The sequence below is a fragment of the Macrotis lagotis genome, chromosome X (genome assembly GCF_037893015.1).
Source record: "Macrotis lagotis isolate mMagLag1 chromosome X, bilby.v1.9.chrom.fasta, whole genome shotgun sequence".
In the NCBI taxonomy this organism is placed as follows: domain Eukaryota; kingdom Metazoa; phylum Chordata; class Mammalia; order Peramelemorphia; family Peramelidae; genus Macrotis; species Macrotis lagotis.
In genome coordinates this window covers 94566100-94581359 of record NC_133666.1, presented here as the reverse complement: position 1 = coordinate 94581359, position 15260 = coordinate 94566100, and the positions used below count along the sequence as shown (strand labels likewise).

General features: G+C 35.1%; 1 protein-coding gene across 4 annotated transcripts in view; it reads right to left on the bottom strand.

Moving 5' to 3' along the window:
- The window catches only part of MCC (MCC regulator of WNT signaling pathway), a 219108-nt gene that overhangs the window by 104441 nt on the left and 99407 nt on the right, over positions 1-15260 (bottom strand). For all 4 annotated transcript variants that reach the window (XM_074202759.1, XM_074202757.1, XM_074202758.1 and 1 more), the window contains 3 exons: positions 14175-14317; positions 8690-8853; positions 2524-2730 (listed from right to left, as the gene is read on the bottom strand). In XM_074202759.1, coding sequence (XP_074058860.1) covers positions 2524-2730; positions 8690-8853; positions 14175-14317 — 514 coding nt within the window. The remainder of the gene's footprint in view (positions 1-2523; positions 2731-8689; positions 8854-14174; positions 14318-15260) is intronic.

Below are 15260 nucleotides of genomic sequence, written 5' to 3'. Positions count from 1 at the left end.
GCCACGGAAGGGTTCAAAAAGGGTTTTGAAAATTAAGTAAAAGGTAGAGAAAAATTGGGAAGAGAAGTGAAAGTGTTGCAAGAAGATTATGAAAAATGAGTCAACATTGGTAAAGGTTAGTAAAAAGAGAAATATTGAAAAAATACTGAAGAAAAAAACACCTTAAGAAAACAACTGGGTCAAATGTTAAAAAAAGAGATAAGAAAATCTAATGAGGAGAACAATTCCTTGAAAAGCAGAATTTGACAAATGGAAAAAGAGGCACAAAAATTCACTAAAAAGAAGACCTCCTTAAAAAGCAAAATTGGCCAAATGATAAGGGATGAATTCAAAAGCTCACTGAAAAAAATAATTCCTTAAAAATTGGAATTGAGGGGGTGGCTAGGTGGCATAGTGGATAAAGCACTGGCCTTGGAGTCAGGAGTACTTGAGTTCAAATTCGACCTCAAACACTTAATAATTACCTAGCCATGTGGCCTTGGGCAAGCCATTTAACCCAATTGCCTTGAAAAAAAAATCTAAAAAAAAAATTGGAATTGAGCAAATGGAAGCTAATGACTTTATGAGAAATAAAGAAATAATAATTTAATAACAAGAAGAATTTAAAAAACAAAGAGAATGAATAATGTAAATTATCAAGCAGGAAAAATAACTGACCTTGGAAAAATAGATCCAGAAGAGATAATTTTAAAATTTACTGCATTTGCTGAAAGCCATGATCAAAAATAGAACCTAGGCATCATCTTGCAAGAAATTATTAAGGAAAATGCAAGGCAGAGGCAAGATGGAAGTATGAAGCTAGCATTCTCCTGGAGCTTTTCCCTATACAGACATTAAAGCTACAGATCCCTCCAAAAAAGAAGACAATATCGAAACAAGTTTTTAACTAATCATGGAGAATCTTCAGTGAAAATCTGTCTCTTTGGGGGGAAAGGGGAAGCAAAGTCCAGCTACGCAGGAGAGCTGAAAAGCCAGCAGGAGGCTTTTGGTTACAGCACACTCGAGGTCCCAGTCCTGGGTACACTAGGGCAAAAGACAGAACTGGGTCAGGAACAAATCACTGCATAGGCAACATCTTGGTGAATTACAAATCAGAGATCAGACCTGAACCCCAGGAACAGAGCTCAAATATCAAAATAAGCCAAAAAACTAAAAGAGCACTACCCATACAAAGCTACTAAACAAATAGAGATGGGAAAAAAAAAATGTGCCACCTCAGAAGAAGAAAGCAGTGAAAAATTTCCTACATGGGAAACTTCAAAAGAGACTATGAAATGGACTCAAATTCAAAACCTCATAGAACAGCTTAAAAAAGAATTTAAAAACCAAAGAAAAGAGAAAGAAGAAAAATGGAAAAAAAGAAATGAGAACCATGAAGGAAATTATGAAAAACTGAGTAAAGAAATCAACTCCTATGAAAGTAAAAATAACCAAATGGAAAAAGAATATAACTCTTCAAAAAGTAGAATTGACCTACTGGAAAAGGAAGGCAAACTCATCTAAAGCTCAAATCAACCAATTGGAAAGGGAACAAAACTCAGGAAAAAGCAAAATTAACCAACTGGAAAAAGAAACATAAAAGTTAACTGAAAGGGGGCAGCTAGGTGGTACAGTGGATAGAGCACCAGCCCCGAAGTCAGGAGGACCCAAGTTCAAATTTCATCTCTTAATAATTGCCTAGCTGTGTGACCTTGGACAAGTCATTCTTAACCCTATTGCCTTAAATAAATAAAAAAATTTTCAAAGTTAACTGAAGAAAATAAAACCATAAAAATTAGAATTGGACAAATAGAAACTAATGAATCTTTGAGAGAAAAAGATTTCATCAAAGTAAAAAGACTGAAAAAAATTAAAGAAAACATAAAGGGTAAAAAAATCACAAGTGCTTTTATAGTAGCTCTTTGTGGTGAAAAACAATTGTCAATTGAAAGGATGATCATCAGTTGGGGAATGGCTGGAAAAATTGTAGGTGTATAAATGTGATGTAATATTGTTCTGTAAGAAATGAAACTTCACAAGAGCCTGGAAAAGCTTGCATAAATTGATGCTGAATGAAGTGAATAAAAAAACATTGACTGATGATCAACTAAGATAGTCTTGCTCATGTCAACAGTACAATAATTAAAGACAATTCAAAAGAACTTATGAGGGAAAATAGCATCAACACTCTACATTCATAGTTCCTTCTCTGACTGTTGATGTTATTTTTGTATTAATGGTTTTTTCCCCCTTACCTGGTTTTTCCCTTCCCTTTTAGATTCTTCTTGTATAACATGATTAATATCGTTATATGTTTAACATAGTTATATGTATATAACCTATATTAGACTGTTTTCTCTCTGGGGAAGGTGGGAGGGAAGGAGGGGATGAAGAAAAATGCAAAACCAAAAACTTTACAAAAAAATGATTGATGAAAACTCTTTTGAGTGTAATTGGGAAAAATAAATAAATAAAATATTCAAGATAACCCCTTCTTCCCTCCCCCCCCCCCAAAAAAGCTAAATATAAGACCAGGCAACTTACCCTTCTTCTTAGCCTGTCTCTCTCCTCCCGGATAGCATTCATGGTGGCTTTGGTCCTGTTGAGTTCTTCCTCTTTGCTACATAGCATTGCAGTCAAGCTTTCATTCTCTTCTCTTAGACTAGCCAGCTCTTTTTCACATCGAGATCTCTCTTCAGCCAAATTGGTATATAGATCCCGACCCAAAACTCCCTCAATCTCTTCAACTGTCTACAAAATGCAATGGAGAAAGAAGGAAAGAAAATTAACCTTGGGGGTGAGGGAAAGATAAAAATATTTCACAAATAAATAAGAGGCTATCTGAGATTGACACAATGATTTCTTTAAAAATAGTATTTTTAATAATTATATATACTAACAAATCTTAAAATTTTAAATAATTTCCCTAGTCTACATTTTGATTTCTTGAGACAGAGAGAATGGTCATAAATTCTATTACTCAAAAATCTCATGAACCAGGAAAATATTATTTTCCCTAGAAGATTTGCATCTATAAAGGCAATTGTAATGTTCAGCACAAATACATGTGTTATGTAATCACAATTGGGACCTAACCACAGTAAGATAATTCTTTTACTCTTAACTGACTGCAAATCCTGCTCCTCAGATTTTTTTCAATTTTTTCTCCTCAAGTCTCTCACATTATTTTCCCTCAAATCTTATTTCAACCTGCCTTAAACTTTACTTGTGGGAACAAAGACTTCTACCCACAATCTCCCTTTTTGAGTCCTTTACATTTTTATTCTATCCTCCTTTACTCTAGGTTCTGAAAGATTCATTGATAAGGCTAACCTTTCTTCATTCCACTGCCTCACAGCTTCTAGAGTAAATTTGTCTTATCATCCTCACTTTCTAAGCTTCAATTTCTCTCTATCTATTGGCTTCTTTTCCTTAAATGAACAGAAATCTTATGCTACAGGAAAAGATTAAAAAAAAAGGTACATGTCATCATACCCCATCATTCACTCAAAATATTATCCTATAACTTTCTATTTTTCTGAAGCCCAGCTTTCAAAAAAGATATCAACAACCTTCATATCCACTTCTCACCATTTTGTAATCTGACTTGCAATCTAATTACTCAAACTAAAACTACTCTCTTAAGTTACCAATGATTACTTCATTACCAAATTTGACTGCATTATCAAAGATCACAATCATTCTTCTTTAATTCTTTGCTGAACTAGACACTACTGACTTTCCTCCCTCCTGGATATCGTCTCCTCTCTGAGTTTTTATATGCTGCTCTTTATACTGGTTCATCTCCAACCTGTTGCCTTCTTAGTCTCCTTTGCTGGATCATCATCCAAATCACATCAACTAACTATAGGGATATCCTGAGTTCTCTTCTCTCCCTAGGGGAAAGGAATAAGAATGTATTAAGTGTCTACTATATGCCAGGCACTTTGTTAAGTGTATTATAAACATCATGTTATGTGATCTAGGCTCTGTCACTTGGTGATTTCATTACTTTCCGTAATTTTTATTATCATTTCTATGCAGATGTTCACCAAGTATATAAAACACGAGTTGCATATCTCTAACATTCTCCTGGATTTTTAAAACGCAATGTCCCACAGGTATCTCAGTTTTCAACATGTGAAAAATTGAACTTATTTTCTGCCACAGGCCCTCTCTGAACTTCCTTATTTTTGTCAAAGATATTACAAATCTACCAGTCACTCAGGTTCACGTTTTATAAGGTGATATTTGTTATTCTTGCCTTTGTAGTACATATCCATTCAATTTCCAAATATATCTATTCAACTGCCAATTGCTGATTTTCCACACTCACATTTGTAGAATCTGAATTTTAATCTCTACATCTCTACTTCATGTGATTATCACCCTAGGTCAAGCACTCATCACCTTTTGTCTGTCCTACTGCAAAAAGGCTAATTGATCATCTACATCAAGTTTCTACCCTTACAACCCCCACATAGTTTCATAATATACATAGTTGCCAAAGTTATTTTCCTAAAGTATATATCTGTTGGAATTATTTCCTTACTCAACAAACTCCTATCAATTCCTATTGACTATAGGACCCATTATTAAATTCCTTTGTTTGTCTCTGAAGAACTTTTAAAAATCTAGCTCTAAACCATCATCCAAATATTTATTTATTTACCTTGTATTTATTTATTTAATATGTATTTGTTTATATAATTTTCTCACCCTCTATGGTTCTATCAAAATGGACTACACACACACACATACACAACACACACACACACAAAAAATCACACACATACCCACAAAATGGGATACCCCAAGCCTGAAATATGCTCTCCTCATCCCCATCTTAGAATTCCTTGTTCAAAATACCTTTAAAATATTTTCTTAATTTCTCACCCTATAGTTATTAGTGCCATCTTCTAGAAAAATTTACATATTTTGCCTACTTTGTATTTTAAATTATATCTTTTTGTACACATTTCTCAAAAATAAAAGTAAGTTCCTTAAAAAGCAGAAGCTGTTTAAGTTTGTCTTTGAATTCCTAGCACCTTTCCTGAAACATTGTAGGCACTTAATAAATTCTTATTATTATAAATGCTTTATAACTCAAGATTAAGAATCTCAAAAATATATAGACTCTTAGGATCATATAATTTTAGTCAACAAGATGCTTCTGCCTATGGTTAGTAATCCTTCAAATTCTGTCAAACACATTATGCTGAAAACCACATACAAAATCTTATTGGAAATATCCTCATTTATAGGTCCTTTAAAACCAATTCAGTGACAAGACAGGTTATTTCACTATAATAGAGCTCTTCATGCATCATAGGAATTCAGACTATATGAATTAAACTTCAGTTCTCAAACAGGAAAAACAAATTGGTTTCCTATGATAAAGGGGATTGACATGGTCTTTAAGGGATTTCTGTCATTATAAAACCTTCCAGAGAAGTGCTTGGAAATGGGAGTTCAATACTGTATGTGTGTTTAAAAGAAAAATAACATGGGAAATGAGAACAAAAAAGTTTGCCATTTTTCTTGTTTTCTGAAACCCTATATTAGTTCAAATATTCTTTGTGGAAGGGTGTATTAGCCAATTGGAATTTTAAAAAGGGAGGGAGGGGCTTAAGTGTTTTTAGATGAAGGACAGAGGAAAATTTATCACATAATACTAATCTAAAGCTATTAATTAGCTAGGCAATTATACAGAAATATATTTACCAAAGAGGATAGCTCAGGAGCCCCAATTGGCTTCACATTTCAAACACAAAGGTTGGGGGAAAAAACATGTCCATATGGCTATTTTGGTATACTACATAAAAAAAAAAATGAAATAATTCTGTGTTTTTTTCTTTCAGCATATCTAGGTAATTTTTTTTTTCAGTTTTTGCAAGGCAATGGGGTTAAGTGTCTGAGGCCAAATTTGAACTCAGGTCCTCCTGACTCCAGGACCGTTGTTCTATCCACTACGCCATCTAGCTGCCCCAATATCTTGGTATTATTTACAATCCTTCAAGTAGCAGAGTTCATATTTTCACTTAACACTTTTCTCAAAGATGTCTGTTCAATGAAATGAAGATAATTTATCATCTAGATCACTCTCCCTGATTTGTGCTTCAGAAGGAATGTCTGTAGTCCATTGTTTAAACCTGTCTTGGCTTCCTTAACACCTAATCCACACTGCTGCTGCTCCTCTGCCATGACTTGAAACAACAGCTCTGAGATGCTAGAAATGAAAACATTAGGGATCTTTCCTACAACAGTATTTAAGGTAAATAATAAAGATAAAATCATTGTGTAACAAACACATGCTTGGATTTTATTTGGGATACTGAAAATTTCTGATAAAAATTAATTCTTATTGAGAACAATATAACATGGTCATTCCCTTGCAATCAATGAATCATATTGTACCTTAACAAAAGTAATCACTTTTACAACTATATTTCACAACTATTTGGATTCTCATGTTAGGGGGCTAAGAAGCCACATATGATATAAAATGATAGGGTGCTAGGTTGGAATCTGGAAGTATGTTCAAGTTCTTCCTCTGATACTTATTAGCTATAGTATTTGGAATACAGAAATTCCTTTAGGTTTATGAACTGACTCAGAGATATCTGAATAGACAATAATATATTTAAAGGACTTCCTTTTGTATTTATGGTTCTCTGTCAATAAGATGTATATTCCAAGTTGTTCTTGTTATAAAGTTAATGATTTTGAACAGATCCAGCCATATTCTTTCTCATCCTCTGCAAAGTCATCTGATTTCAATCATGCAACTGAAACTCTTCTCTCCAATTACCAATGATCTCTTAATTGCCAGATCAAATAGCCTTTTTTTAACCCCTCAAACTTTTTTGATCTTTCTACAGCTTTTGAAAATATTAATTATCATTTTCTCCTGTATACTATCTCTTCTCCAGGTTTTATGACACTCTTCTCTTCAGTTCTCCTTCTAAATAATTCTTTGCTAATTCATCATTCATATGCCCACTAAACATGGGTTGCCCAATGTCCCTTAATGATCTGTTGTAGGCCCTCTTCTCTTTTTTCTTTATTTTATCTCACGTGGTGTATAGTGATAATTCTCAGCCCTATTCTCTCTCTCCTTGTCTCCAGTTTCTGATTCTTATTACCCACTACCTTTTTGATTATCTCAAAATGAATGTCCCATAGTTCTAAACTTAACATGTTCAATATAGAACTCAGTATCTTTTCTCCAAAATTCTCTCCTCTAAGCTTCCCCATTAACAAAGAGAGCACTATTATTCTACAAGTCACCCAGATCCTTCATCTTTCACTTTTTCTCATTCATGGCACATATTTAAACTGATATCAAATCTGTTCTTAACTTTACAATATTTAAGTGTTCTCTTTTCACCTGGGTACTTAACCACAACCCTTGTTCAGCTCTCACAAAAAAGACTTCTGCAGTAATTTTCTGACTTGTCTCTCTACTTCAAGTTTTTCCCCCACTACAATCCCTCATCCAATAAACTTCGTAGTATGGCATTTAAAGCTTTTCATTACTTGAGCCCTTCCTAAGTTTCCAACCCCCTTTTCACTTTACTCCTTTCTCTGATCCAACAATTTCTTCTCATGCAATACTTCCTTATCTGACTCAGTACCTTTGCCGTGATTAATTAAACTTGGAATATTCTGCCCCTTACATCTGTCTATAAGGTTCTTTGGGCTTCCTTCAAGAGAGCTTAAATATCATTGATATTTTTCCAGATGACCTACCTGCTAATCCCTTCCATTGATTCTGTATCATCCAGCCTTGTATGTTGCTCCTCCCATTTAAGTTTAGAATGGAAAGCTCCTTGAGGGCAAGGGCTATTTTTGCCTATTTTTGCATTTTTCATACTGTCTACCAGTACCTTTTAAAATATGCTTGTTGACTAACTAAATTTTCTCTTTTGTTAATTATGATGTTCATTTATAAATAAAGCTATCATGGTGTAGCAGAAAGGACACTAGTTGGGGCGGCTAGGTGACACCCATGTGCCTTGCAAAAACTTAAAAAAAAAAGACACTATCTCTGGAGTCCAAGGAAAGACTTGAGTTCACTTCTCTCCTCATGTTTACTACCTTTTTGACTTTATGTAAATTATTCAACCTCCCTAAGCCTCAATTTCCTCTTCTGTAAAATAAAGTAACTGAATGGCATAATATTTGATATACCTTCCAGCTTCAGATCTATCTTCAGATCTTTAAAGCATATCAGAATGTTGGCTGTGATAAAGCCTACAGACTTTGGAAGATAGAATTTTCTATCTATGTATATAACTAATTTAATATGGAGACTAAAACTTATAATTGCAGCACCATGAATCAAAAACTTATTAAGTATTATTATTATGGCCTTGAAAGAAACAATAGGACTTAATTACATGACATTAGAAATTGCTTAGAGACTAACAGACTCTGTGGCAACATTTAAATAATTCAATTATATTTGTATAAATTACTCATTGACTGTCCAATAAATGAACTCAGCTGTCCATTTCTTGGCTGTGACTGCTTTAATTTAATTTAACGAATTGATTATCTGTTATTTGTTTGTTTGCACAATATATAGATCATGGCTTTCTTTGTAATATCTGCTACCAAAACAAAAGCGTAACTAACATAATAGAGGATGTCTTATCATTATATCCTTTCAAATTGCATCACAGATTTGTGATTTTGTTTTGGTTACCTTAATAGCTAAATCACAGTGTTCACTTGCAGTTGTAAGCTGTTCAATATGTCTGTCCACTTCAGCCACTGAGAGACCACAGCTACTCTTCTTTCTCCCACAGACGACATTCTCCAGTCCAGTCAGTACTCTTTGCAGTTCCGAGTTGAGATCACTGCAATTATCTACAAAAAAGAGTGAAATTAAGTATGCTCAGCATGTACATCAAGGAGTCTCCTCTTTTGTTCCTATTGCTGCAAAAGTTATCCAAGCAGGTGTGAGGGGAAAATTCCTAGTGAAGTCTACTCAGGGTTAAAAATTATTTATGTTAAGAAAACCTCGCATTTCAAAGGAGGCCCAGAGTCACCTATTCTGTGATAAAACTGTTTTTGCAATCAAACTGTTTTTGCTAACTGGGAAGACAGTCTGACCATTACTTCATTCTACTTGAGATAGTTAAATGAAGGTCACTAAGAATTTTAAGTTACCTCACCATCTGGTTAGAAAAATATTATGAAAATATTTCATTCTTTTCTTTGTGTCTGTTGCTAGGGTAGATTTTTTGTGTGTAGACTGTATCCCCTAAAATCCAGTTGATGGGTTAAAAGGGAAGGAGGTTAGGACAAGGGGAATTTGTTAGGATCTAATAAAATCTTCTTTGCTATGCTTTAGTGTGGCTTTCTGATTTGAGCATGCGAATGGGGGGGAGGGGAAGGGGAAGGGGGAGGGGGAGGGAGAGGGAGAGGGAGAGGGGGAGGGAGAGGGGGGAGGGAGAGGGAGAGGGAGAGGGAGAGGGAGAGGGAGAGGGAGAGGGAGAGGGAGGGAGAGGGAGAGAGGGAGAGGGGGAGGGGAGAGGGAGAGGGAGAGGGAGAGGGAGAGGGAGAGGGGGAGGGGGAGGGGGAGGGAGAGGGGGAGGGGGAGAGGGGGAGGGAGAGGGGGAGAGAAAGAGAAAGAGAGAGAAAGGGAGAGAGAGAGAGAGAAAGAGAGAAAGAGAGAAAGAGAGAGAGAAAGAATAAAGATTTTTCTTTTGGTCAGTCCCAGTCTCTGAGAATTTCATTTAGGGTAAATTTATCACACATATATACACAAGTAATTCAAAATGTCCCATGACAATCTGACATAGTAAGATTTAGATATCATCCCATTATCTTATTGCCCATGTAAGTTGAAAGGCCTTCTCGTGTTCTCAAGCCAAGAGTTTCAGGACTACCAAATAAACAGGTTTTTGTGTCTACATAATCACTCCTTTATAGTTTATGCCTCAGATGTGCAAGATTCTTTCAAAATGTTCAAAATCAGGAGTCAATTGAAATATGCAAAAAAGAACATAATTTAAAATCAGAAAACTTAAGACTCAATTTTGGGTCCGCTAACTTGTTATCTATGTGGCCTTTAGCTAGTCACTTTACCTCTCTGGGACTAATTTTCATCTGTTAAATGAGTCTGGACAAGATGATTTTCAATATTCTTTCCAAATCTAAAATCCCATGACCTAACTTAGGGACTGGAGTTCTCCATGAGACTCCAAAGGTTTAAGAATGTAGGATTATAAATCTAATAAGGATTATGTCTATCCACTTCCATGAGTCATGAAAGGCTTGCAGCAGATAAGTCATCATATTATAGAAGAACTAGGACTTGTAAACCAGTGAAAAGTCATCTTTTTCAAAATTAAAATTGCTAAGTAGCTAGAAATGTAATCAGAAAATCATGCTAATGTTTATTCATCTAATGCACACCTTGCATAAAAGTCTTCACTGGTGTATTCAGTGTTTGGAACAATTATCTCCCAAGGTCTCTTCATTTTCTCAATTCCCAGCTTCAATAATAGATTACACACATTCTTCCATGAAGAGTAACAAAAGTTAACCTTGGAATTTGTTTGACCTATTTCATTCCAGCACTGAAACTAAACAAGGATACCAATCTGAATAATGCCAGTCCCTTCCACATATCTATTAATTCATTAATGTATTAAGTAGTTCTTGCTTTATAATTTTCTTATGTCTTTTTTTTTGCCTTTTATAGTTCTTATTTTGTTATTCTTTTAGTTCTGCTTTAGTTATATACACAATTTTGATGTTTTATATATTTTATTATACTATTTGCTGATGGGGTAAATTAGAATTTGGTACTAAGAGGTTATGCATAAAAGAGTCCTTGAGATATAAAAATAAAGGCATGGGGAAAATTACCCTCTGTCCTTGAATGGCTAAGATATAGACTTGAAAAAATTCCCTCCTTTCCAATTGGCCTCGTAGTAAGGTATTAGGGTTATGCCTGATAGGTTATAGTTGAAGGTCATAAATTACCCACATTTCCAGATTTGATCTGAAAATAAGAACTGTTTCCTCCTTGGTCTCACCAGCAACTCCTGGTTCCTTAGCTTATTCCCCAATCCTTTCCTCTGTGATAGCAGTATATCACAGATCCTAGCCATCTGACAAATTAAGGGGCATCAGATTTTCCTACTTAAGCTCACCCTGCTCTCCTAGGACTTTCAACCTGACCCATGTTATCTCCCGTTAAATATTAGCAAATAATAATTAAAGATAGCAAAAAAGGGATCTTTTGTTCCTGTGTGAATTCTTTTACAACCCAACATGGATCCAGGGTATTGGGGGTTGGGGGGCACCTCAGGGAAGGGACTTTAGCACTCCTTGCCTAAGGATCAAGACCAGCTACATTACCACTGATAATATTTTTTCTTTACTTTTCTGTTTGGTTGTTTGTTTCATAGGAATATGCATTACAGTTGAAACATGTAAATGTAATATGTCCCTCATATAATTTGGACCTGCAGTCTAATAGATTACTTTGTACTATAATCATGGCACAGATTCTTATTTTTTTTTTTTTTACAAAATCATAGAGTTAAGTGACTTGCCTAAGGACACACATCTAGGTAAGTATTCATCTGGAAGAACAAAAGCTAAAGAAAATCAATGAAAAATGGAAGAAGGTGGCTGAGCAGTATTATATTTCAAAGTATATTTAAAAAGCAGTAATCAAAGCAATCTGGTAAGGCTAAGTAATAAAGTGGTAAATCAACAGAATAGATTAGATACAGAAGAAAAAGGCTAAAATAACCTAGTGTTTGATAAACCCAAAGATCCAAGCTACTGGGGCAAGAAATCATTATTTGATACAAATTTCTGGGAAAACTGGAAAGCAGAAACCTCAAAATGATACAGGATTGAGACACAATGGATGACATCATAAAAATATTAGAGGAATATGGGGGGGCGGGATTACTTGTCAGATCTATAGATAAAGGTATCTTTGCTATCTCAGAAACCAAAGAAGAGATAGAGAGGATCAACATAAAATGGATAATTTTGATTTCATTAAATTGAAAAGTTTTTCCACCAACAAAATTAATGCAACTAAAATTAGAAGGAAAGCAGCAAACTAAGGAATTTTTTTTTATTTTTTTTTCCAAGGAAATGGGGTTAAGTGGCTTGCCCAAGGCCACACAGCTAGGTAATTATTAAGTGTCTGAGGCCAGATTTGAACTCAGGTATTCCTGACTCCAAGGCCAGTGCTCTATCCACTCTAGCTGCCCCTAAACTAAGGAATTATTTTTAACAGTAAGTTTTTATGATAAAGGCTTCATTTCTCAAATATAGAAGACTAAGACAAATTTATAAGAATAATAATGACATTCCTTAATTGATAAGTGGTCTAGGCATATGAATAGGCAGTTTCCAGGAAAATAAATAAAAATTATCACTATTCACATAAAAAAATGCTTTAATTCACTAATAAAGAAATGCAAATTGAAATGACTGAGGTTAGACTAGCTAACATGACAGAAAGAACATTAATAAATGCTGGACAGGATGCAGAAAAATAAGTACACTAATGCACTGCTGTTGGAACTATGAACTAATCCAAGTATTTTAGAATGCAATGTGGAACTTTGCCCAAAATTGTGTATACCCTGTGGTCCAAAAATGCACTTCTTAGGTCTGTATTCCTAAAGAGATCAAATAAAAATGAAAAGGACTTATAAAGAAAAAAATTTATAACATCACTTTTTGTGGTGGGAAAGAATTAGAAATTTAGTGAATGCATCAATTGAGGAATGGCAGAATAAGTACTGGTATAAGGCTATGGAGAAATATTATTATGTACCAGACTCTCTGGTGGTATAATTAGGGGGAAAAAAGATAGTTCCTGACCTCATGGAACTTATAATTTAATTTGAGAAAGCAATACACAAAAGAAAGCTGAAATTGGGAAGGAAAAATTAGAGAGTACTCAGCTTGAGGGAATGATATTCTGTGTAATAAAAACCTTGTAGAAGTTATAATGGAAAATGGAGAGTTATTTGAAACATTATGAGTCTTCTATAAAAGAATGCTTTTAGAGGAATTTATTGCTCTTCCTTCCTACCTCCTAATCAGAAGGGAAGTGGAAAGAGTTGTGATGTTGAGCATCAAAAGCTGAGTGCATGTAAAAAGCAATGAGTTTCCAGTTGACCAAATTATCTTATTAGGGGAGAGTGAAGCAGTAAAGTTCCATAGAATGGAAACCAAGCAGAGGTTCTTGATTTCACACAGAATCACAAGAGTGGATACAACTGCAGAGTACAGTAGCAGATACTGTAGACATGTATAGAACATACATTGTCAATGCAACTCAGACCTCACATTGAAGAACATTGATATCTTTTAGTCTTGTCATAAAGTTTTCATGTTACTTTCCTTAGGTGTAGAGTGCCTGCTTGGTTTCCTGGGTCTGTTCCTTTCCACATATCAACTGAACTCTGTAGTTGGACTTTCTGGACTTGCCTTCTTTTGGATTCAATGTCTCTTAAGCTGCAAGATGACATGGCCAATTGATGAGAAGAGAAATTCTCCCATTTCCCACAGCACTCTGGTAAAGGTACAATGGAAAGGTCAAATAATTCAATTCTTTCTTTCTCTTTAGAAGGGTCTCTTCTCAACAGGCAGAGAAGATTGACTTCTCTTGCTCTTGCTTTTTAAAAACCACCAAAGCTGTGATTAGCCAGTCAATGGGTAACTTCCCTATAATTCCATTAAGTTGCTAGAGACACGACTTCACACCTCTAAAAGGAGTAAAGATGTAAAAATACCACTTATATTTTTTTATAAGTTGGAAAGAACTGTTTATGATACTTTTATATCAAGATCATGTACCTATTAGGAGTTTTGTCTGCTCATATTCGTTCACTAGAAGTTCCTATTTATGCTTTATCCTCTTTACCTAGATTCTCAGATAAATACTATCTATATGTAACAGTTATTGCCTCTATGAAGACCAGAGCTCTAAATTGCTGTAATAGGGGTAACCATTATAAATTCACTGATTTAGTGGTGGAAGAGACTTTGGAGATTATTTAGCCTAACGCCCTCACGTTGCATCTGAGGAAACAGGTCCAGAAGTTAAGTGATTTGACTGAAGTCATATACATAGTGAGAGGCAGAATTCAAACTTGGACTTTTAACTCCAAATCCAGTATTCCTGTTAAAAGACTCACCCATGTCAGCAGTGACCATGGTAGATTGATTCTCAGGGATGGAGATCGATGTTTGATCTTGATCCAAGCTTTGAGAATCCTCATTGACTTCTTGGTGACTTTGACTGAGTTCTGATCGAAATTCTGAGTACTCATCTTCTTCCCTAAATAAAAGAAGACTCAGTAAGATAACCCACAATGGAAGAATTAGGAGAAAGTTACTAGAAGGCAAGAGAAAATGATGCCAAAGGGATGACCACTTTCCCTAGCTGTCACAGGGACAGCATTTCTTTTCTAACAGATAAATGAATATATTCTAGATTTGGGTGGTATAACAAGAACTGTTTATGTGTTTAAGTTGAAAATACTTTTCCCTTCAGAGTCTGAAGTTAAAGTTACTGAATTATTTCAGTTCATGTTCAGGGAAAGGTTGTACATTAGCATGCTAGCACATGAAATAGAAAATACAAGATCAAGGATAGGGCATATGAAGCAACTTCCCAATAGCTCCTCAAATGATTTTTCTGTTAGGAGGGAAAGCCAAGAGTAATATGTTTATATGCTGAGTTTGTTGTGCTAAGAATTATACAGATCAGAGTTATCTTTTTTCCAACTACAGGCTTTATCAGAAATAAGGATTTTGATTGCCTTTTCATATTCTGAAAGTTGGTTTGCTTAAAGCACTCTTCAATATGACAAGTGATTTTTCTAAACAAGTAGGTCTCCTTGAGGAAGAAGACTGATGCCATGTCAAATATGTTCTGACAGAATTCTTCAAATTGAATTCCAAATGGGGCAGAGACAAGAAGGTAGAGTAAAGGCAGGAACTTGCCTGAGCTCTCCCCCAAACCATTCCAAATACCTGTAAATAATGATCCTGACCAAATTCTATAGTGGCAGAACCCCACAAAAGACTGAGTGAAACAATTTTCCAGCCAAAGACAATGTGGAAGATCCATGGGAAAGGTCTGTTGCACTGAGATTAGAAAGGGCCCATAGTGCAGTCAAGGCCCCTGAAGCAAAATGACTCCAACTATCCAGGAACAGACTGTGGGGCATCTGAGTCCCAGGGGGTGTCTGAGTCTATGGAAGTGATGGCAGTTTCCA